A 25,554-nucleotide genomic window follows, 5' to 3' on the forward strand; every position below is an offset into this window, starting at 1 on the left:
TCAAACAAACCCTGAGGACCCAGGACCCCACAGAGACTGAGACAGAATTGTGTTTGAGTGTCTCCTGTGGAGGTATGGATTGGTGGTGCTCTGTCGCAGGGACAGGGCTCTGGGTGCAGCAGACTTGGGTATGGCATAAGCCCTCTTGGAGGAGGTCGCCATTAACCCCACCACAGAGCTGCCAGAACTTACACAGGACTGGGAAATAGACTCTTGGAGGGCACAACAGAACCTTGTGCACCAGGACCCAGGAGAAAAGAGCAGTGACCCTACAGGAGACGGTAATGGACTTGCCTGTGGATGTCCAGGAGTCTCCGGTGGAGGTGTGGGTCGGTGGTGGCCTGCTGCAGGGCTGGGGGCACTGAATGTAGCAGTACATGCATGGGATCTTTTGAGGGAGGTCACCATTATCTTCATTACCTCCACCATAGTTTTTCCCCAGGTAAATAGCAGGGATGGAACACAGCTGCACCCTTCAACAGAAAATTGGATTAAAGATTTACTGAGCATGGCCCCACCCATCAGAACAAGACCCATTTTCCCCCTCAGTCAGTCTCTCCCATCAGGAAGCTTCCATAAGCCTCTTATCTTTCTCCATCAGAGGGCAGACAGACTGAAAACCACAATCACAGAAAACTAACCAATCTAATCACATGGGCCACAGCCTTATCTAACTCAATGAAACTATGAGCCATGCCCATAGGGCCACCCAAGATAGACTGGTCATGGTGGAGAGTTCTAACAAAATGTTGTCCACTGGAGAAGGGAATGGCAAACCACTTCAGTATTCTTGCCTTGAGAACCCCATGAACAGTATGAAAAGGCAAAAGGATAAGACACTGAAAGATGAACTCCCCAGGTCGGTAGGTGCCCCCTGTGCTACTGGAGATCAGTGGAGAAATAACTCCAGAAAGAATGAAGAGATGGAGCCAAAGCAAAAAGAATACCCAGCTGTGGATGTGACTGGTGATAGAAACAAGGTCTGATGCTGTTAAGAGCAATATTGCATAGGAACCTGGAATGTCAGGTCCATGAATCAAGGCAAACTGGAAGTGGTCAAACAGGAGATGGCAGGAGTGAATGTTGACATTTTAGGAATCAGCGAACTGAAATGACTGGAATGGGTGAATTTAACTCAGATGACCATTATATCTACTACTGTGGGCAGAAATCCTTTAGAAGAAATGAATAGCCATCATAGTCAACAAGAGAATCCAAAATGCAGTACTTGGATGTAATCTCAAAAACAACAGAATGATCTCTGTTCATTTCCAAGGTAAACCACTCAATATCACGGTAATCCAAGTCTATGCCCTGACCAGTAATGCTGAAGAAGCTGAAGTTCACCGTTCTATGAAGACCTACAATACCTTCTAGAACTAATACCCCCAAAAGATGTCCTTTTCATTATAGGGGCCTGGAATGCAAAAGTAGGAAGTCAAGAAACACCTGGAGTAACAGGCAAATTTGGCCTTGGAATACGGAATGAAGCAGGGCAAAGGCTAATAGAGTTTTGCCAAGAGAACGCACTGCTCATAGCAACACAAGAGAAGACTCTACACATGGACATCACCAGATGGTCAACACCGAAATCAAACTGATTATATTCTTTGCAGCCAAAGATGGAGAAGCTCTATACAGTCAGTAAAAACAAGACTGGGCTGACTGTGGCTCAGATCATGAACTCCTTATTCACAAATTCGGACTTAAATTGAAGAAAGTAGGGAAAACCACTAGATCATTCAGGTATGACCTAAATCAAATCCCTAACGATTATACAGTGGAAGTGACAAATAGATTCAAGGGATTAGATCTGATAGAGTGCCTGATGAACAATGGACAGAGATTCATGACACTGTACAGGAGACAGGGATCAAGACCATCCCCAAGAAAAAGAAATTCAAAAAAGCAAAATGGCTGTCTGGGGAGGCCTTACAAATAGCTGTGAAAAGAAGAGAAGCAAAAAGCAAAGGAAAAAGGAAAGATATAAGCACCTGAATGCAGAATTCCAAAGAATAGCAAGAAGAGATAAGAAAGCCTTCTTCAGTGATCAATGCAAAGAAATAGAGGAAAACAACAGAATGGGAAAGACTAGAGATCTCTTCAAGAAAATTAGAGATACCAAGGGAACATTTCATGCAAAGATGGGCTCCATAAAGGACAGAAATGGTATGGACCTAACAGAAGCAGAAGATATTGAGAAGAGGTGGCAAGGATACACAGAGGAACCGTACAAAAGGGATCTTCATGACCCAGATAATCACGATGGTGTGATCACTCACCTAGAGCCAAACATCTTGGAATGAAAAGTCAAGTGGGTCTTTGGAAGCATCACTACAAACAAAGCTAGTGGAGGTGATGGAATTCCAGTTGAGCTATTTCAAATCCTGAAAGATGATGCTGTTAAAGTGCTGCATGCAATATGCCAGCAAATTTGGAAAACTCAGCAGTGGCCACAGGACTGGAAAAGGTCAGTTTTCCTTCCAATCCCAAGGAAAGGCAATGCCAAAGAATGCTCAAACTACCGCACAATTGCATTCATCTCACACTCTAGTAAAGTAATGATCAAAAGTTCTCCAAGCCAGGCTTCAACAATGCATGAACAATCCAGATGTTCAAGCTGGTTTTAGAAAAGGCAGAGGAACGAGGGATTAAATTGCCAGCATCTGCTGGATCATCGAAAAAGCTAGAGAATTCCAGAAAAAAACATCTATTTCTGCTTTATTGACTATGCCAAAGCCTTTGACTGTGTGGATCACGATAAACTTTGGAAAATTCTGAAAGAGATGAGAATACCAGACCACCTGACCTGCCTCCTGAGAAATCTCTATGCAGGTCAGAAAGCAACAGTTAGAACTGGACATGGAACAACAGACTGGTTCCAAATTGGGAAAAGAATATGTCAAGGCTGTGTATTGTCACCCTGTTTATTTAACTTATATGCAGAGTACATCATGAGAAACACTGGGCTCGAAGAAGCAAAAGCTGGAATCAAGATTCCTGGGCAATAACCTCCAATATGCAGATGACACCACCCTTATGGCAGAAAGTGAAGAACTAAAGAGCCTTTTGATGAAAGTGAAAGAAGAGAGTGAAAAAATTGGCTTAAAACTCTACATTTAGAAAACAAAGATCATGGCATCTGGTTCCATCACTTCGTGGCAAATAGATGGGTAAACAGTGGCAGACTATTTTGGGGGGCTCCAAAATCACTGCAGATGGTGATTGCAGCCATGAAATTAAAAGACACTTACTCCCTGGAAGAAAAGTTATGACCAACCTAGACAGAGTATTTGGAGAAGGCAATGGCAACCCACTCCAGTACTCTTGCCTGGAAAACCCCACGGACGGAGAAGCCTGGTAGGCTGCAGTCCATGGGGTCAGTAAGAGTCGGGCACGACTGAGCAACTTCACTTTCACTTTCCACTTTCATGCACTGGAGAAGGAAATGGCAACCCACTCCAGTATTCTTGCCTGGAGAATCCCAGGGACAGAGGAGCCTAGTGGGCTGCCGTCTATGGGGTTGCACAAAGTTGGACATGACTGAAGTGATGTAGCAGCAGCAGCAGCAGAGTATTAAAAAGCAGAGACATTACTTTGCCAACAAAGGTCTGTCTTGTCAAGGCTATGGTTTTTCCAGTAGTCATGTATGGATGTGAGAGTTGGACTGTAAAGAAAACTGAGTGCCAAAGAATTGATGCTTTTGAACTGTGGTGTTGGAGAAGACTCTTGAGAATCCCTGGGACTGCAAGGAGATCCAACCAGTCCATCCTAAAGGAAATCAGTCCTGAATACTCATTAGAAGGACTGATGCTGAAGCTGAAACTAATACTTTGGCTACCTGATGCAAAGAGCTGACTCATTTGAAAAGACCCTGATGCTGGGAAAGATTGAAGGCAGGAGGAGAAGGGGATGAGAGAGGATGAGATGATTGGATGGCATCACCGACTCAATGGGCATGAGTTTGAGTAAACTTCGGGAGTTGGTGATGGACAGGGAGGCCTGGTGTGCTGCAGTCCATGGCATCGCAATGAGTCAGACACAACTGAGAGACTGAACTGAACTGAACTAAGGGTGGTGCCTTGATCTTATAGGATTAGTGTCCTTATAAGAAGAGATATTAGAGAAGGCTCATGCTCACTGTCTATGTGCATCCAGCCAGGAAAGGCCATTTGAGGAAACAGTGAGAAGACAGCCATCTATAATGCATCAGGATAGAAAACCCAGAAATAAGTCTATGCACCTATGGTCAATTAATCTATGACAAAGGAGGCAAGACTACACAATGTTGGAAAGACAGTCTCTTCAACAAATGGTGCTGGGCAAACGGGACAGCCACATGTAAAAAAGTTATTTTAGATCATTCCTTAACTCTATACACAAAAATAAGCTCAAAATGGATTAAAGACCTAAATGTGAGACAGGACACTATAAAATTCCTAGAGGTAAATATAGCAGAACACTTTCTGACATAAATCACAGCAACATCTTTTTCAATCCATCTCCTAGAATAATGGAAATAAAAGGAAAAATAAATGGGACCTACTTAAAAGCTTTTACACAGCAAAGGAAACAATAAACAATGAAAAACTACAGACTGGGATAAAATATTTGCAAATGACGTGGCCTATAAGGGCTTAGTCTCCAAAATTTACAAACAGCTTATGATGCTTAATAGCATCAAAACAAACAACCCACTCATAAAATGGGCAGAAGACCTGAATAGACATTTCTCCAAAGAGGACATACAGATGGCCAAGAGGCACATGAAAAGACATTCAACATTGCTACTAGTTATTAGAGAAATGCAAATTAAAACTACAATGAGATATCACCTCATAGCAGTCAAAATAGCCATCATCAAAAAATCCACAAACAAATGCTGTAGAAGATGTGGAGAGAAGGGCACCCTCTTACACTGTTTGTGGGAATGTAAATTGGTACAGCCACTATGGAGAACAGTATGGAGGTTCTCTAAAAAACTAAGAATAGTGCTACCATATGACCCTGCAATCCCACTCCTGGGCATATATCTGGAGAAAAACATGACCCGAAAGGATACATGCACCCCAATGTTCACTGTAGCAGTATTTACAATAACCAAGACATGGAAGCAACCTAAATGCCCATTGACAGAGGAATAAATAAAGAAGATATGGTATATATAAACCATGGAATATTACTCAGCCATTAAAGAGAATGAAATGCCATTTGCAGCAACATGGACCTAGAGAGTGTCACACTGAATGAAGTTAGAGGAGGAGAAATATCATGTGACATCACTTATATGTGGAATCTAAGAAGAAATGATACAAACAAACTTACAAAACAAAAACAGACTCACAGACTTAGAAAAAAACTTATGGTTGCCAGGGGGAAGGGATGGTTAGTGCCTTTGGGAAGGTCAAGTATACACTGCTGTATTTATTTTTTTAATTTACTATGGGCTTCCCTGGTGGCTCAGAGGGTAAAGCGTCTGCCTGCAATCCAGGAGACCTGGGTTCGATCCCTGGGTCAGGAAGATCCCCTGGAGAAGGAAATGGCAAACCACTCCAGTACTCTTGCCTGGAAAATTCTATGGACAGAGAAGCCTGGTAGACTACAGTCCATGGGATCGCAAAGAGTCAGACACGACTGAGCGACTTCAATTCAATTTTATTTTTTTTAACACCAGAAGTCTAAGATCAAGGTTGTGGCTGATTCCATTTCTAACAAGTGCTTCCTTCCTGGCTGTCTACTGTTTTTTCCCCAAACTTTAAACTTTTTATTTTGCATTGGGATATAGCCAATGAACAATGTTGTGATAGTTTCAGGCGAACAGTGAAGGAACTCAGCCATCCATATACATGTATCCATTCTCCCCTAAACCCTGCTCCGCTCCAGGCTGGCATATAATATTGAGCAGAGTTCCATGTGCTATACAAAAGGTTTCTGTTGGTTATCCATTTAAAATATACACACTGCTATATTTAAAATGGATAACTAACAAAGATCTAGATGGAACTCTGCTCAATGTTATATGCCAGCCTCGATGAAAGGGGGCTTTGGGGGAGAATGGATACATGTATATATATGGCTGAATCCCTCTGCAGTTCACCTGAAACTACCACACATTGTTAATCGGTTATATCCCAATGCAAAAAAAAAAAGTTTAAAGTTTGGGGGAAAAAAGTATACTACCATCTACAAGCCAAGAAGGAAGCCCTTGTTAGAAATGCAATCAGCCAGAACCTTGATCTTAGACTTCCTTCTAGTCTCCAGAACTGTATGAGAACACATTTCTGTTGCTTAAGTCACCCAGTCTATGGTATTGTTATGGTAGCCCAAGCTAAGACCGTGGTTATGTAGGAGAATGTACTTGTCCTTGGGAAATGCATGGGGAAGTATCCAGGAACAAGGAGCCATCATGTCTGCAACCTACTATAAAGTGGTTCATAAAAAGGAAATAATGCCTATATATATAAATGTGTATATAGAGAGAGGATGGAGGGAAGGAAGGAGGGAGAATCACAAAGAAAATGTGGTAAAATACTAACAATTGTTGAATTTGGTTGAAGGGCTTATAGGAATTCTCTGTATTATTCACAGAAATTCTCAGTTTGAAGTTATTTCTAAATAAATGGTTTAAAAATTAACTGGTCCTTTGGGGGTACGTGTTCATTAGGAATTTGAGCAGTGTTTTAGACCAATAATATTTATGGAATCTTTCCAATCTGATTAGGCTCACTTTATCAGAGACTATTTCCTTACCTGGGCACAGTATTGGCTCCTTGTTGCCATGCTTCAAAGTTTCCTATCTTACTTCACTCTCTCTGCGGTCCTGCATCTACAGGATAAGCAACTTGTCAACATTCTAAAGATGAGGCGGTTGCAGTTGAAAGTGGCTTGCCTGGGTGACCTTCAACAATGACCCTGGACTGCTTGGAGGGCCACTGAACCGAAATGTATCCAGGGCACTAGAAAGCATTTCCCTGTTTCCTAAAGGTATGAAGCACTGACACATCTCCCTTTTCTTTGTGTGAGACAGAGCACATGCTTCTAGCCATGCTCACCTCGAACATGACAATGATTCTGGACACTTCCTCTTCTTACCTCCTCCCTCTGTCCTGTATAAACAGAAAGACAAGTGTTCTGATCCCAAACCATGCACCACCACAACCACCCTCACTGCCACCATCACACTTGGTCTCCTTTTTGTGGGGAAGCAGAGTCCAGAATCTCCAGTGCCCCGGCCACCTGGCAAAGCTGGCTGGGAAAATGGGATGGGCTTAAGGGCTCCTCTGGGAGAACCCTGGGCAGCCCCCAGCAGCAGGCTCAGCCTTGGCCTACATGTTACTGTGAAACCTCTCTGCTGCTGAGGATGTAGTAGTGCTTTCTTCCACTCCCTGAGCTCAGAGGGCCTCTTAGGGCCCATTCTCTGTGGGGTCAGCCAGCCCTGCTACTCTCCCCATACAGTCCAGGAAACCCTGTAGGAAAAGTGTCCTCCAGCCAGTCCCACTTCAGTCCTTCCTGTGTTCCCCATCAACATTTCTCTCAGTGGAATTTACTTCTCCAAATTCTGGCTGAGTTTCCTCCTGCCTGGGCCCTTCCTGCACCCTCTTCTCAGCTTCAGCAAGCACCACCCACCCCCTACCTCCCGCTTCCTCAGGTCCCCACCCTGAGTGGCACCCAAGTGTGAAAAGTACTTTTGAGAAGCCTCTGTGCATTGGCTCTTGGAGCCATTCATTCATCAGTGAGCCAAGCGCTGGATCTTGTGCTGGGTATGAGGGGTCACCCTCTGCCCCTGGGGAGCTGACAGGCTGTACTGGAAGTGTGCCTTGTGTGACACAGTCCCCTCATGTACCAGGAACCCAGTTCTAGCCACTTCCCTGCTAATAGGACCTCTGTCCTTTACCCTGGGACCCAGGTGGGCCCATGGCCCAGTCTCTCCATGCTACAGATGAGGGCAGTGCCCTAGGAGGGTGGCAATGCTGCCCTAGTACCCTTCACCCATAGAGGGCCCATCACTCACCCTGGAATCTTATGAGAGGGAAAAGGAACCTCTATCTTGTTTGGAACAAAGCACTCTGGGGTCTCTTCATTGCAGGAGTTCCACCTCCACCCTAACCCCTCCTTGGTTCCAAGGCTAGCAGCCTCAGGCAACATGGCCCCTTCAGAGCACACTTTTATCTTCTTGGTACCTTGTTGCACTAAACTCAGAAACAACGTAGCGACTAAACAACAACAACAAAGGACATACAGTATAGCACCTAGAGCTATACTCAATAATTTTATAATAATCTGTAAGGGAAAAGAATCTGAAAAAACAGTCACTTTGCTATATACCTCAAACCAGCACAACACTGTAGATCAACTATACTTTGATAAAAACAGTAAATTTCCAATAATGTAAATGTAAATGATGGAGTAATAAGATTAATAATTTAGGATTAAGGGGATGTAATTCTAGAAGTTTTTTTTAAGCTCTTGTAACTAATATTTTGGAAAATGTCTTTTCCCTGATATAGTTTGTTTTATTTATCCTTTATAAACATTTAGTTGGATTTTAATATAGTACCCTTTATGGTGGTATCACCAACTTCTTTCAGCTGGAGATAGCATAGCATAGCGAAAATTGCACAAGCTCTGGCAAAAAAAAGACCAAGAAATTAACATATTCAATTTAAGATATGGTAAAATGAAGAAAGTCACCAAACAATGGGAATTTATGAAAAAAAAAAAAAACAACATACAGAAAGTCTGTAGCTAAAAATCACAGTAAGTGAAAGTAAGAAATCAACAGAAGGTTTTACTAGGAATAAAACCACCATAAGACCCAGCAATCCCACTTCTAGGCATATACCTCGAGGAAACAAATATTGAAAAAGACACATGTATCCCATTGTTCACTGCAGCACTATTAACAATAGCTAGAACATGGAAGCAACCTAGATGTCCATTGACAGATGAATGGATAAAGAAGTTGTGGTTCATATATACAATGGAAAATTACTCAGCCATAAAAAGGAATACATTTGAGTTAGTTCTGATGAAGTGGATGAACCTAGAACCTATTATACAGAGTGAAGTGAGTCAGAAGAGAAAGATAAATATCATATTCTAATGCATATATACGGAATCTAGAAAAATGGTACTTAAAAATTTATTTACAGGGAAGCAATGGAGAAACAGACATAGAGAATAGACTTATGGACATGGAGAGAAGAGAGGAGAGGGTGAGATGTATGGAAAGAATAACATGTAAATTTAATTACCATATGTAAAATAGACAGCCAACAGGAATTTGCTGTATGACTCAGGAAACTCAAACAGGGGCTCTGTATCAACCTAGAGGGGTAGGATGGGGCAGGAGATGGGAGGGAGGTTCAAAAGGGAGAGGATATATGTATACCTATGGCTGATTCATGTTGAGGTTTGACAAAAACCAACAAAATTCTGTAAAGCAATTATCCTTCAATAAAAAAATAAATAAAAAAAAATCAACAGGTTTTAGTAGCAAACTGGAAACAGGTGAGGCATGGATAATAGAAAATAGAAAATACCATTACTGAATTACAGAGAACTAAAAGAATGGAAAACAATGAAAAGAAAGAGACTCAAGGCACATGGTGGAAGAAATCTAGAAGATGCAGTCACAGAAAGGGAGGCATTTGCTGCCAAGTGCTGGTGAGGGTGTGGAACAGCAGAAATTCTCCTCCTCTGCTAGGGGGGATGTAAAATGGTATAGCCACTTTGGAAAATATCAATAGTTGCTTCAAGAGCTAACAATACATCTATGATATGGTCCAGCCATTTGATTTCTATGTATATACCAAACAGAAATGTGTACATATGTGCACTAAATAGCATGTACTAGAATGTCCAGAGGAGCTTTATTGATAACAGCCAAAAACTGTTTTTACTTGAGATTGATCAGCCACAGAATGGATAAAGGATCAAATAATTTTGCAGGAACAACAGTACAGCCGATGCTCATGGCAAGATACCCACTGTATTAAATAAAGCTTCCCAATTAAAATAAAATCATATAATGAACACCATACTATTGAGTATTCATATAACAAACCTTTTTTGAACTCCTTTTATGTAGCTGGGGTTTTCCTGGGTGTTTGGGGAAACAGAAATTGCAGAATACACATTTCCTATCCTTGAAGGGCTTATAGTCAGTAGTGTGGACACCCAAATGCTGCAAAGCCGTGGAAGGGGTATAAGTTTTGAAAGGTGCATTGTGTCCCTCAGGCTAATCCAGAAAAGGCATTTCCAGGTGGACACACCAGGTGGGACAGGGCACAGGTGCCAGATAAATGTGGCAGGTAACTACAGACATCTGGGAATGAAAGGCAACTGGAATTGGAGGGTGTGAGTAAGCTAACAGGTCACAGGCTGGGGCCACGGCAGCAAAGGGAGCAAGGATGAGTCTGCCCCCATGTCTGTCAGTGGTAGAGCTGTTGGCATTTTGGGTGGGACAGTTCTGTGTTGGGCAGATCTATCCCACACCCTGCAGGATGTTTCATCTCCCCACCTCTATTGAACAAATGACTTCAGTCCTGCCTTGTCTTGTGACAACTGAAAATGATTCTTCATATTTCCAAAGCAGTACAGGTCCACACCACAGGGAGCCGAGAAAGGCACTCCTGGGTCACTGAGAATGTTTAACTTCTTGATCTCAGGGGTGGTTACAAGGCTGTGCTCTAAAATTCATTGAGCTATACTTTTAAAATGTGTATACTTTCCTGGATAAATGTTATACTTTGATTTAAAAGTTTATAGAAAAAAACTTATGGGCTTAAAGGAACATATAGAGGAAAATGTATAATCTTTAATGAATATGTTGGGAACAATAAAGATTTGCTAGCTAAGCATCTTTCTCAAGAAGTTATAAACAGAACAACAAAGTGATTTCAAATAATAGGAGAAAGGTGAATGAAGAGACATTTTCTAAAAATATATATTATACTTGACACATGAAACCAAAACACCACTGAAATAGGAAAGAGTCTATAGACCACTCAAACTTGATTAAAATAAAGTTAAAACCGATATAGAATCAGGAGTGAGAAAGGGAACATAATGCATCCAGAGGAGATTTTAAAGGATGAAAACACAATGTGAATCTTCCAATTAAATGTGGTAGACTGGCCACAAGCATTTAAGTCAGATTTCTTCTAGGACACAAAAATAGAAACTGTAAACAAATGTTTGTTTTGATATATAAACTCACCATGTGAACAAAGGAGATGTTGTGAGAGCACAACAGGTTTCTGGAAAGCAGCCAAAAGAGTGGGCACAGACCCAGCCGAGCAGACCAGAGAAGATCCAGCCCCTTGGCCCAGCAGAGTCCCTGAGGGGTACATTAAGATGAGAATTGGTATAAATATTGAAGGCTCCGAGCTCTGGGTTATGGGAATTCAGTGTGGATCTGTGGTACGTCAGGATGGTCTGGTAGTAACAAAAGAAAGTGAAGTCGCTCAGTCGTGTCCAACTCTTTGGGACCCCATGGAATGTAGCCCACCAGGCTTTTACCGTCTGAGCCACCAGGGAAGCCCAGTGACAATAGAAACCTGGGGTCAAATGACTAGTTTAGATGCCTAGAAGATATTATTAATAGTGTTTTGAAGGTTTTAACTAAAAGAGTAAGTCAAGAAAAAGAAGTATACAAATTTGAAGGGAGTCTGGTGCTTCTCTGCATATCCCAGATAATTAAATCAGGAGAAATCACTGTTGATATAGTTGTGAAGGTTTAGGTATGGGAAATGAGAAAGTGGAATAATTGATATAATTTTAGGGAGAGTGTTCCATGCCCCCATTTTCTGGGCCCAGGAGAGGTCAGAAAGTGAAATAATCCATATAAACAACCCATATAAATGCAGTGTGTATAAACCCACATACAGCTCTGTGGTGGGTCTGAGTCCAGCCTGAGAGGGATCTATCTACTGTGGCCTTAGGTATCATGGTAGTACCACTAGGTCTGACTCACCTTGTAATTCATGGGGATCTTCTTGTGCAGTCCTCACAGCCAGGCCACCCCCTTCACAGCTGTAGCAGGAACTCTCCACATCCCAAGGGGACTCTGAAAGCAGATGACTCACAAGCAAGTGGCTGTGGACACAGGAAGGGGCAGAGGTCAGCAGAGAGGCCCAGCACCTTGAAGTATTTCATGCACCACCCAGCTTGGAATGATAAAATGAAGATGATGATAGTACTCACCTGGTACAGTGTTAGGCTGAGAAAATGAGCTGAAGAAAGTAAAGCACTTAGCACAGTGCCAGCTCATAAGGGCAGAATGCTAATAGTTGTTATTTCTGTTAGCACATATCTGTGTGCTAAGTCGCTTCAGCCCGTGTCCAACACTTTTGGGACCCCATGGGCTGCAGTCTGCCAGGTTTTTCTGTTCATGGAATTCTCCAGGCAAAAATACTGAAGTGGATTGCCATTTCCTCCTCCAGGGGATCTTCCCCACCCAGGGATCAAATCCAAGTCTCTTACATCTCCTGCATTGGCAGGCTGGTTCTTTACCACTAGCACCACCAGGGAAGTCCCCTTTCATGGTGGCTCAGCATATTTCTATCCCTAACTAATCAGGATGCCCTAGATAACCCATCACACCCCTTTAGTATGCTCAGAGCCTAGCTCCAAACGCTCTGCACCAGTCATGACATAGCTACCATCTTCATCCCTATGTCATAAATTAAGAAGCTGAGAAATGGCGAGGATAAGGACAAAGTGCTCAAGTTTATATGAACAACAAACGTTTGGTCTGTCCAAAGCCTGAACTTCTAAAAGGGAAGTGACCCGCCACCAGCAAGCCAACAACTGCAAACAGCCGTCGCTTCAAAAGACACAAAAGGAAGCCCAAGTTTAGTCTGTGTTCTGGACCCGCCCTTTTCCCCTATGATTGCCAAAAGAAGCCATAGTGGGCGGGGCTTGTGGGGAACCTCTACAAACACCCTGCCCTCCACATAGAAGTCCCTCGGGAAGTACTTCAACTATATTTTTCTGTTTGTCTTACTGCCAGTACCACTATTGGCATTGCTGGAACTTCTGTATTACTGTAGCATCATTGATTACGTCTTTCGTACCCCGTCCACCACATAGACCACCCCACAAGGCCCGCACACCATAGAGATTTCGGAGGTAACTCACACTTAACTCTTGCGTGAAGGAAGAGCGAATATATCTCGTTTGGTTAGTTCAACCTGAGCAGAGGGCCCAAATTTACCATTCTAGTCCCGAGAATGAATTAGCCGCTTAGACTCCCATAACCTCAGTGTACCGGAGCACCGCCCTTATTGCCCCTCCAGGACGAGACTGAGTGGAACCAGATGGACAGATGGGAAGGGCCGTGTTTTACAGAATTAGATGGGATTGCAGAGAACTCTAGCATGCAAGCAGGGAGAGGAGGAAAAGAAACGGACCAGTGGACACTGTGAGGGCTGTGTATGGAGCCCATAGGGAGCATACCTTGCGCAGGGGCGGGGCTCAGTGGATTTCAAATGAGGGTGGAGACAAGGGAAGCACAGGTGGAATACAAGGCAGGAATGATGCCTAGAGTATATGAAGGGATGGAGACATGGATGCAGGACTACATATATATAATGGCAAAGTATATTCTCTGATCACAATGGAATTGGATTATAAATCATAACAATAGATGGGAATAGCAAAGTGTATTATAATCCAATACTATATTATGTATTGAGGTGAGGTGAGAGATCCCACATAGGCCATCAGGGTGTGTGATCAGTCTTGTCTGACTCTGCAGCCCCATGGACTATAGCCTGCCAGGCTCCTCTTACCTGCCAGGCTCCTCTGTCCACGGAATATTACAGGCGAGAATACTGGAGTGGGTTGCCATTTCCTACTCCAAGGGATCTTCCCGACCCAGGGATTGAACCTGTTTTCTTATTAAGATCAAGACAAAGGCAAATATTTCCACTGTAGTCACTTCTGCTCATTGTACTGCAGGTTCTGCTGCTCCTGCTGCTGCTAAGTCGCTTCAGTCATGTCCGACTCTGTGCGACCCCATAGACGGCAGCCCACCAGGCTCCCCCGTCCCTGGGATTCTCCAGGAAAGAATACTGGAGTGGGTTCTAGCGAGTACAATAAGACAAGAAATAAATAAAATGGAAAGAAAGAAGCAAAACTACCGTTTCTTACAGATGACATGATTGTCTATGTATAAAAGCTTACAGGATCAAAACTAGCTACTAGAACTTATAAATGAGCTTTGCAAGGTTATAGGATACAAGCTCAACATGCAAAAGTCAACTGTATTTCTCTATCCTAGCAAATAACTATTGGAAACTTTAAAATAACTAGTATCATTTAAAATAATATAGACATATAAAATATTTAGGGATAAATTTGACAAAATGTGTAAAATTTGCATACTAAAAACTAGAAAACACTTTTGAGAGAAATGAAAGAAGACCTAAATAAATGGAAAGATATATCTGTTCATGGATCTGAAAACTCAGTATTATTAAAATGTCAACTATTTCCAAATAGCTCCATAGATTCGATTCAATCCCAATCAAAACCCAAGCAGGCTTTTTATAGTAACCAACAAGCTGATTCCAAAATTCATTTGGAAATATAAAAGACTCATATATGCCTAAAAATTGTGGAAAAGAGTAAAGTTAGAGGACTTATACTATTTGACTTCAAGACTTACTATAAAGCTACAGTAATCAGTGATGTTACAATGCCAGTAAGACAGACAAACAGAAAAATAGAACTGAAGTACTTCTAGAGGGACTTCCCTGGAGGTCCAGTGGCTCAGACACCACACTCCCAATGCAGGGGTACTGGGTTTGATCCACGGTCAGAGAACTAGCTCACACTTGCCACAACTGAGAGTTTGGATGCCACAACTAAAGATTCTGCATGCCACAACTAAGACCCGGTGCAGCCAAATAAATAAATAAGAACTGAAGTATTTCCAGAAATACAACCAATCAACTGATTTTCTTTTAACAGAAATGACAAGGTAATTCAATGGTGGGAGGATAACTTTTTTTTTTAAAAAACAAATGGTTCTGGAACAACTGGACAGCCATATGCAAAACATAATGAACTTAAATCCTTTCTTAAGACTATATACAAAATTAAATCAAAATGGACATAACTGCATGTAAGAACCAATATTATAAAATGTCTAGAAGAAAGCATAGGATAAAATCTTAGTGACTTTGAAATTTGCAAAAATTTCTTAACAATGACTCAAAAAGCATGGACTATGAAAGAAAGTATAAATACACTGGACTCAACTAAAATTAAAAACTTTTTCTCTTCTGTTATTCAAATGAAAAGGCAAACTTGGGAGCAAATATTTGCAAAATATATATCCAACAAAGGACTTATATCTAGGATATATAAAGAGCTCTTACAATTGGGCAAAATAAAAGATACACCAACCAAGATGATATAGATTATAAATAAGCATAAGACGCTCCACAGCATTATAGGAAAATGTAAATTGAAACCACAGTGAGATACCATATCATTCCCACAAAAATGGCTAAAATTTAAAAGGAGTAATTATACCTAGTGAGGGCAAAGATATGAAGCAAATGAAACACTTACACACTGCTTGTGGGAACGTAAAATGGTATGGCACTTTGGAAAACAGTTTAGTAATTTCTTAAATAGCTAAACACACACTCAACATATAACAAAAATATTCATTCCCAGGTATTCACACAAGAGAAATGAAAGCTATGTCCACACAAAGACTTGCATTGAAATGTTCGTATCACTTTTATTTGTAACAGCCAAAAACTAGAAACACCATAGATTTCTATCAACACATGAATGGGTAAACAAATTTGGTTTATCTATACAATGAAATACCACTTAGGAGTAAAAAGTAAGTAATATAGACACATGTAACAACAAAAATGAATCACAAAATAATTACGCTGAATGACAGAAGCCAAACAAAACAAGGATACCTACAATATGATTCCATATATATATAACTGTAGAAAATTCAAACTAATTTGTAATGAAAAACAGATCAGTGGTTGCCTGTGGATGGGAGGGGAGAGTGTAGAGAGAGAGAGATGGGTGTCAAAGGGTCATAAGGAAATTGTTAGGGGTAATGGATACATTCATTGTTTTTATCATAGTGATGGTTTTAAAGGTACATATATATGCCAAAACTCACCAAATTATGCACTTTAAATAATTTCCATTTACTATATGTTATTATACCTCAATAAAGTTGTAAAATATATTTTGGAGACAGTGAGAGAAATTTGAAAATGGACTGGATATGCAATACCATATTCAATATCATATGAGAACTAGATTGATAATGATAATCTAGGTATGGGGGTGAATGTCCTTATTTTTAGGAGATGGATGCTCAAGTATTTGAGTGTAATGTTCTAATGTCTGTAATTTGCCATCAATTACTCAGGAAAAAATTTACGTATACTGTTGAATCTAGATGAAAGTTATGTGTGTTAATTGTACTGTTCTTTTGATGTTTGTACATGATTGAAAATTGACATAATTAAAATGTAGGGAAAACACAATATTGTTACATTGATTTATTATTGCCCATCCTCTTAGGAAGAGAGACATGATCTTTATTATCCTAGAATGTAAGTAAATCTTCTCTGTGAATGTCTCCAGGGAGGGAGACATCGTCTATCCTTATTGTCCTGAAATGTAAATAAATCTGAGCACACTGGCTATTAATGCCTAGACATTAAGAAACATGAGAGATTCATGGAGTCTTAAGAGCCAACCATAAACAACCAAAAAGAATAATGATATGAAATGAATGTAGAGCAGTATGAAATGGATGGAGATGACAAAGACACATTACATATGCATAACCGATGTCCATGAAGAAAAGATAGACCAGATTAAAAAGTTAAACAAAATAACACTTCCCTGAAATAAAAGGTTTGAATCATGATTGGAACAACTCACTATAACCCAGTCAAAATCAGTTTACAAAAATCAAGACTAAGGCATACACTTCTAAAGATCCTTAACTTCAAGCATAAAAAAAGAATCATATGGCAGAAACATACAAGAAAAATAGCAGGTTAATCTAAGATTTCTCAATGGCACCACCCAATTTTAGAAGAGTGATGTTTACCAAGTTATCAGGAAAAGAAAGTGTAACATTAACAATCAGGGTTCATTTGGGGAAGCGGATTCATTATGAGTATAATGAAATAAGGAATTTAAAAATATGAATTAGATCATGCACAATTGTGGGAGTAGCTGGGGAAGTAAAGGCATGGAAGGGGAAGTTGGAAGATTAGAGAAGTCACTAAATCAGCCTTTTTGAAACACTGGCATGGTGGATAAGTCAGTGCTTGCAAGAAAATCTGAGAAGCCAGGCACACTCAGCTGCTTAAGTAACACTGTGAAAGGGGAGCTGATGAAGAAGTCTATGAAGAGCTGTTGCCTTTGTGGGCTGCAGCCAGGCATCAAGCGGCAGGCCGAAGGTCAGCAGGGCTAGGAGACAAGTGAAAGTTGCTCAGTCTTGTCTGACTCTTTGCCAGACCATGGACCATACAGGTCCATGAAATTCTCCAGGCCAGAATACTGGAGTGGGTAGCCACTCCCTTCTCCAGGGAATCTTCCCAACCCAGGGATCGAACCTGGGTCTCCAGATTGCAGGCAGATTCTTTACCATCTGAGCCACCAGGGAAGCCCAAGAGTACTGGAGTGGGTAGCCTATCCCTTCTCCAGCAGATCTTCCCAACCCAGGAATCGAACTGGGGTCTCCTGCATTACAGGCAGATTCTTTACCAGCTGAGCTACCAGAGAAGCCCTGGCTGGGAGATAGAAAGGGCTGAATACAGAGTGGAAGAGAGTGAAGAAATGTTAAGACCTAGGTATCTCTGCATTTGTCCTTCTCTGAATCTAATCTCAAACTTTTGGAGTAATGGTTGCTCCTTCATTTTGACCTCCCAAATCTCATGCAATTTCTACTTTTGGCTGACTTGGAATCACAAAGGACTCTTGAAAACACATTTCTCAGTACAACCTAGACAACAACAGAGTAATGCAGCCCAATAGCCTAATATTTTTTTCTACCGGAAAAATTTTGTGGTGAAGTAACACCACCTGAGTTCAGAAATCCCTTCAAATTTGCTCAGTTGTTTTCCTTAAATTCACTTCTAAATAACACCAAAGGTAATAATGACCTCCTTGTCACAAAATCCAAGAACCAGTTTTCCATCCTCATGTGAATTGACCTTTAGTCTGGAAAGTTTCTCCACTGAAACATTCCTTGGAAACACTCTATTGTCTATGAGTCACTTTCTCATCTGGTATGTTTTCTTCTTTCCGGCTGCTCCTTCCCATTATCCTCTATACATGAATCTTTCTTAGCCTAGCCCTCAAAAGGTGGTAACAAGCCTTGGTCCTTGGCCCGTTTTTCCTGTTACTCTAAACATTTTCTTTAGGTAGTTGGAGACTAAGACACCACAGATAAGCCCTTAAATCCTGCCCAATCATAGAGAATGGTAGGGGGGCCTTGGCAGACTCAGCTGCTGCTGCTAAGTCATTTCAGTCATGTCTGACTCTGTGCAACCCCATAGACAGCAGCCCACCAGGCTCCCCCGTCCCTGGGATTCTCCAGGCAAGAACACTGGAGTGGGTTGCCACTTCCTTCTCCAATGCATGAAAGGGAAAAGTGAAAGTGAAGTCGCTCAGTTGTGTCCGACTCTTCGAGACCCCATGGTCTGCAGCCTTCCAGGCTCCTCTGTCCATGGGATTGTCCAGGCAAGAGTACTGGAGTGGGGTGCCATTGCCTTCTCCAGGCAGACTCAGCAAGTGGTATGTATCTAGTATTCATAGTTCTAAGTGCTTTATATAGACAAATGCATTAATTTATTATGAGTAATTGTGTACCCTCAAAGATATGTTGAGGGGCTTCCCCAGTGGCTCAGCAGTAAAGATTCCACCTGCAATGCAGAAGACACAGGTTCGATCCCTGGGTCGGGATGATCCCCTGGAGGAGGAAATGGCAACCCACTCCAGTATTCTTGCCTGGAGAATCCTGTAGACAGAGGAGCCTGGTGGGCTACAGTCCATGCGGTGTGCAAAGAATTGGACACAACTGAAGTGACTTAGCAGTAGCAACAGCAAAGATACATTGAAGTCCTAACTGCCAGAACCTCAGAATGTGAATTCATTTGATAATAGAGTCTTTACAGAAGTAATCAAGTTAAAATGAGGTCAGTAGGGTGGGCCTAATCCAATATGACCGTATTCTTACAAAAAAGGGAAAATCAGACACAGAGACAGACATGCAGAGGGAACACGACCTGGAGACACTCAGGAAGAAAATGGCTGTGTGACTGGAGTGATGCATCCACAAGCCAATGAATACTTGAGACTACCAGAAACTAGGAGAGAAGCAGGAAACAATTCCTCCTCTAGTACCTTCAGAGGAAGTGTGGCCCTGCTGACACCTTGATTTCAGACTTCTGGCCTCACAATACATTTCTGTTGAAGCCACTCAGTTTGTGGAACTATATAGCCCTAGGAAGTTTATACTCATCTCACGTTGAATCTATGAGATATGTACTACTGTGACCATCCTTTACAGCTGAATAAATCAGTACAGAGAGATTACTAACTTGCTCAAGGTCACAGAGCTAGTAACTGGTAGAGTCAGGATTGAAACCCTAGCCATCGGTTCCTGAGCCTATCTACCCAGCCATTATGAAAACCGCCTCGTAATATTTTGAACAGCATTGCTAAGTTGAAAAAGGGGTATGTAAATAAATCTTAATATGCAAACAGTTAAATAAGTTATTGCATATCCACCCTGCAAACTATGATGCAATTATTCAAAAATGTTATTATTCAGTAATAAAGCAAGCAGAGATAATTATGTGATACGATCCCATATTTGAAAGTCAAGGAAGAAAACAAATCTTATATAGCTTCTATCTGATTATAAGCATGTAACATATGTATATCTATATATAATTTATATGAGCACAGATTAAAACATGAAAGCATTCATAGTAGTTAATTAGTATTGGTTATCTATTCTGAATACATAGTGGAGGAAAGTCAGTAAATAATAAATGTATTAGGTAGCTTTTTCTGGGTAACAAGCCTCCAAAAACATAGTGGCTTAAAACAATAAACATTTTAATCAATGATTCTGTGAGTTGTCTGGGATCAGTGGGGTCGATGGCAGACCTTTTCTAGTCTAGAAACAGACTGCCCTAAAATTTAGCAGCTTAAAACATTTATTCTCTTGTGGTTTCTGTGGGTCAGGAATTCAGGTGAGGCTCAGAAGTGTGCCTTTGGCTGAAGGTCTTTCATGAAGTTGCAGTCAAACTGTCAGCTAAGGCTATGGTCATATTTGAAGACTAGATTGGGAGAATATGCTCCCAAACTCATCCACATAGGTCTTTCCATAGAGCTGCCTCATGCTTCCCCTAAGGTGAACCAACTGAGAGTGAGAGCATCCAAAATGGAAGCCCCAGTCTTTCTGTAACCTAATCTTGGAAGTGACATCCCATTACCTCTGCCTTATTCTATTCACTAGAACCAAGTCATTAACCTGGTGCAAACCCATGGGAACAGGATTATACAAAGGTGTAGATACCAAGAGGTGGGGATCATGATGCAAGGTCGTCTCAGAGGCTGCTGACCACAGGCGGACTGACCATGGTTACATGGATAGAATGGCTTCATTCACATATCTTGCAGATGAAATCTAGTTGGTTTAGGGTACCTCAATTGGGATGGCTCATCTCTGTTCCACTGCTGCTCCATAAGGTTACTCATAGCATAACTCAGGCTTTTCCATACTTGGGCTCAGGATTTCTAAGAGCAGCAATAGTGGGCAAACCTCAATGTGCAAGTACTTCTCAAGCCTCTGCTAGTGTCATATTTGCTAATATCCCGTTGACCAAAGAAAACGGCCAAATCCAGTTTCAAGGGCTGGAGAAATAGACTCTACCTCTTGGGTAAAGTGGTAAAGTCACATGGAAAGGGGGCATATATTCTGATAGTAGTGGCCAAAGGAGACCATCCAGATTTCTGGATTCTGGCTAGAAATGCAGACACTTGGAAAGAGCTCAGCTCCCATTCTTACAATTAGAAAAAATCCAGGTAATCTATAAAATCATAACTTTCCTTGAATTCATCAGGGAGCTAATGTCATAGGGGAACAAACTAGCTTGATATATAAGACAAATGCCTCAAAGAAGGCAGGAAGTTATCACTGGGTTATCTGTGGCAGAGCAGGAAAGAAGATGGGTCCACCACACCAGAATTAAGAATTCAGCAAGAATCTTAAATAAAGTTTTAAAAGTTGAGTGTGGGATAGTGAGAGAATATCAGAGCTCTGAGAGCGGGAGACATAGGCCCCCACTTTCAGGTTCTTCTCCATAGACCTCCACTGGTTGCTCATAAGAAACATCAGGGGTAGGATGGGAGACTGCAGAAAGCCTCTCTCAGTGGTGTAGGCCTTTAGGGGCACAGCTGCTGATACAGAAATGGCCAAAGCCCTGATGGGACCCTACTCCCTCACAGAATAAAAACTTTAAGCCACTGGGTGAAGTGCAGCAAACCTTGTTGCCCCCAAGACATAGGTAAAGATCTACTGTAGCTAGAGGAAAGGAAAAGGGAAGGACAGGAAACCTTCCTAGGTTCAGACCATTTAAAGCCCTATATTAATACTAATGGGAAGGGCAGGATCACTGAAAAAGCTTCACCTTCCAAGATCTAGGGATATAGGGCCTGTCTAAGACTGAGGCTGGCCCCAGACACCTCCTGCCCTCCCACTCATCAGGTCACCAAGACCCAGGTAATAATAAAAGTCTGCTACTAAGGGAAAGGCAAGAGCATAGAGAGAGTGCCTCTCCATAGTATAAGCACATTAAGAAAGGCCTAAAGGCAAGGGTGGTGCGGGAATACTGAGAAAAATTATCTGGAAAACCAGTGCCTACTGGAAGCACAAGGTAACACTAGAGAAATTTGAAGTCATTGATACATTGTAGGTAAAGAGAGCAACACCACCACCTAAACACCAGAACAAATCCTAACTAGCTGGCCTCAATTCCCCTATGCCAATGACCTATAAGGAAAGTAACATGTCTACTCCCAGGAATTACATATTTACCTCAGTTTCTACTATCCTACATATAACATCTGACATTCAGCCAAATATTATATGCAAAACAGCAAGAATAAATAATCCACTGTCAAGAGACAAAACAATCAACAGATCCAGATTCAGTTGATTTAGTTGTTTTAACTGTCAAACAAAGAGTTTAAAATAACAATGATTAGTATGTTAAAGAGGGTAGTGGAAAATGTAAACAACAGGTATAAACATGTGGGGAATTTCAGCAGAGATGAAAACTCTTTCAAATTCAAATGGACAATCTAGAAATAAAAAGAAAACATTAACTGAGATAAAGATTGCCTTCAATGGGTTCATCAGTAGATCTGACAGAGCCAGGGTAGAGGTTAAAATGAGTGACCTTGAAGATAGGTTAATAGAAATTATCCCAACTGAAACACAAAGCAAAATAATGACTGAAAACAGGCATACATACAGGGATGGAAAATTGTAGTATTTTCTATCACAGTCTCTGTCCTGATAATAAATTATTTACATTATCACACCAGGCAAAATCTATTCACCCCCATTCCAAGACCTCCAAACATTCATCCCAAATTAAAACATTAGGCTCAAATCCAAGACCTTAAGACTTCTATATCAGATTCAAATATGGCTGAGGCTCCTTGGGTGTAGATTCTCAGTTTTTTTTTTATCCAGAGACCTGTGAACTAAATGACAAGTTATATGACCACTCCCCTAACCCAACACACACATACTCACACATGTGCATACACATAAATATAAATACAATAGTGAGATAGGGACAGGATAACTGTAACAGATACTTCCATTCAAAAAGGGAAGGAAAAAGAGGCATATATCAATCACTGTTCAATAACAATTCTGAAATCCCACAGAGCAAATACTGTCAGGTATCTCTGCTCCAGGGGCAAAAAATGTTTCTTGTTTAGGTCATAGTTCTGCCTGGGAATGGCTTCCCAATCCATTTTAGTACATTGTTCTTGGATCTTCTCTCTGAGACGGCCTTCTTTTCCCATAAGAAATGGCCCATGCTTGCAGCTGAGTAACTTTCACAGCTTGCTTCCTGTTCACAGAAGTTAAGACAGGGGAGTCCATTTTTCACTTTGGACTTTTTCAGTCCTTTAAGTCCAACATGGAGGTAGTTTTGTTAGTAAAACTCTGTTAAAAATGTTGCAAGTTTTCTATGAATCTGGTTTGTATTGACTCTATGTCCCAAATGCAACATCAACAATTCTTTTTAAGATGGGCCCCTCTCTACTTTGAACAGTGAGTCAGGCTATTGGGACACTGTTGAGAAGTTTTTGAGAGCTGTTTAGCTTAGCTGACAGGGTCTCCCAAACACCAACTTAAATATTTTACACATTTTAACAAAGGGTCTTAGAACCACATCTATGATTTGATCTCTACTCTGGAGGTCACTTTTTCACCTTGAGAATATTTTGATGGCTGGAGAGACTGGAGATGTGAAGCAGTTACCTTCCAACTCAGCCAAGTCCTGTTTTTTTAGGTGTTTGTTCTGAACTCTGATGGCAAATGGAACAGTTATTTACTTAGTTCATTTTTTTTCTGCATTTTATCATATGCAGCTAAAAGAAGCAAACATATACTTCAACATTCTGTTGGAAATCTCTTTAGCCAGATCCACAAGTTCATTTGGTATATTCTCTATCTTTCCACAGAGCATGGTAGCTGTTTTGCTATTTTTTCCCTCACTAAACAATATGGACTGCCATCTTCTGCAGACTTTCTTAACAGTTTTCCTCATTGCTTTTCCAGTCTCCACCTGATGCCCAGGCCCAAAGCTGATGCCACATGTTTTATATTTTGATACAACACCCCCAGTAGGTGTACACTTTTATGTATTACTCAGCATTTGCTGTATAACAGACTACACCAAACTTAGTAGCTTAAAACAATCATTTTTTCTATCTCATAAGTCTCCAGGTTGGTTGGGATGACTGATGTGGCTCTTCTGGTGTGGGCTGGCATGGCTGGGGCTGGAGGTTAAAGAAGGCCTTACTCCCACATCTGGCATTTGGTTTAAGGGGCTTCATCTGGATTGGTTCATCTCTGTTCCACGTGGTTTCACATCCCTTAGTAATTTGAGCTTCTTCACATGAAGGTCTCAGAATTCAAAAGAGCGGCAAGAAAGGGTAAGTCTCAAAGCAGGCTTTTCACACCTCTCCAGCATCTTCTTGAATCTCTTTGTTAATGTATATTGGCCCAAGCAATTCACATGGCCAAACTCAGAGTCAAGGAGTAGAGAGAGAGCTCTGCCTCTTAATAAGAGAAACAACAGTAATATTACAAAGAGGGGTGCATAAAAGGATGGGAGAGACCTGTGGTTATTTCTGCACTGTACCACAATGAAGGAAGATAAAAATATGATGTCATGGAAATCAACATGTATGACAGGATTATATTTGTTTGTGTAAAATTATATCAGCAGATGAGTGTATATATAAAACCATAATGACTTTAAAACTGTGGATTCACATGAGCAAAATATTCAGTAGCAAACATATTTGATAGACACAAATACAAAAAAAAGAATTTCAACTCAATTATTCCTCCCATTGTGCAATGTGTTTTGCTACAAATAGATCTGAGAGCAGGTCTATACATCAAATATATTATTGTTTTGTCCTACCTTTCACTTTGTTGTCACTTTAAATTGCTTAATACAACACAATAAACATTACTGTCATTTATATCATTTTTCATACTTTATCTATAAAGAATTTGGTAATAATTTGCCTTATAATACTTTCTACAGGAAGGCTTTTCCCAATATCTCAAACTGATAACATTTTCCCCAGTATGAATTCAATTATATTTTGTGAGGATTTGCAAATATGGAAATTCCTCATCATTCAATGCATTCTTAGAGAGTCTCTTCTGAATAATTTTTCTCATCTCAGGTGAAAGAGCCTGACACATTCTTTTTATTATGCAATGCATTCAATATCTGATCTGTCTTGGCTGAATTTTTAACACACACTTAGACCTGATTTCTGTGGTAAGGCTTTCTCATTTTCAAGAAACAGGGTTACTTTCATGTATGAATATTGCGATGCATACTCAGAACGGATTTCTGAGTGAACCCTTTTCCACAGTCACTACATTTATAGGGTTTATCTCCAGTATGAATTGTCTGGTGTTTATTGAAATTTGACCTGTCTGTGAAAGCTTTCCCACATTCTGCACATATATATGGTTTCTCTCCTGTGTGAATTCGCTGATGTACTTTGAGGTGTGGTTTCTTTGAGAAGGATTTCTCACAGTCAGAACATTTATAAGGCTTATCTGTAGTATGGATTCTCTGATGTGTAAGTAACTCTGACTTCTGGATGAAGGCCCTGCCACAATCAGCACAAACATAGGGCTTCTCTCCAGTATGAATAGTCTGGTGTTTATTGAAATTTGACCTATCCGTGAAGGCC

General features: G+C 41.0%; 1 protein-coding gene across 1 annotated transcript in view; it reads right to left on the reverse strand.

Annotated features, from left to right (window-relative positions):
• Positions 1-25,554, reverse strand: part of LOC102279819 (protein SSX3) — a gene marked incomplete at its 3' end in the record, with an annotated part of 173,840 nt that overhangs the window by 119,854 nt on the left and 28,432 nt on the right. The window contains exons 3-5 of the mRNA XM_070366869.1: positions 11,978-12,099; positions 11,222-11,341; positions 7,053-7,106 (exon numbers count right to left, since the gene is read on the reverse strand). Coding sequence (XP_070222970.1) covers positions 7,053-7,061 — 9 coding nt within the window. The remainder of the gene's footprint in view (positions 1-7,052; positions 7,107-11,221; positions 11,342-11,977; positions 12,100-25,554) is intronic.

The sequence above is a fragment of the Bos mutus genome, unplaced genomic scaffold (genome assembly GCF_027580195.1).
Source record: "Bos mutus isolate GX-2022 unplaced genomic scaffold, NWIPB_WYAK_1.1 CTG227, whole genome shotgun sequence".
Classification (NCBI taxonomy): domain Eukaryota; kingdom Metazoa; phylum Chordata; class Mammalia; order Artiodactyla; family Bovidae; genus Bos; species Bos mutus.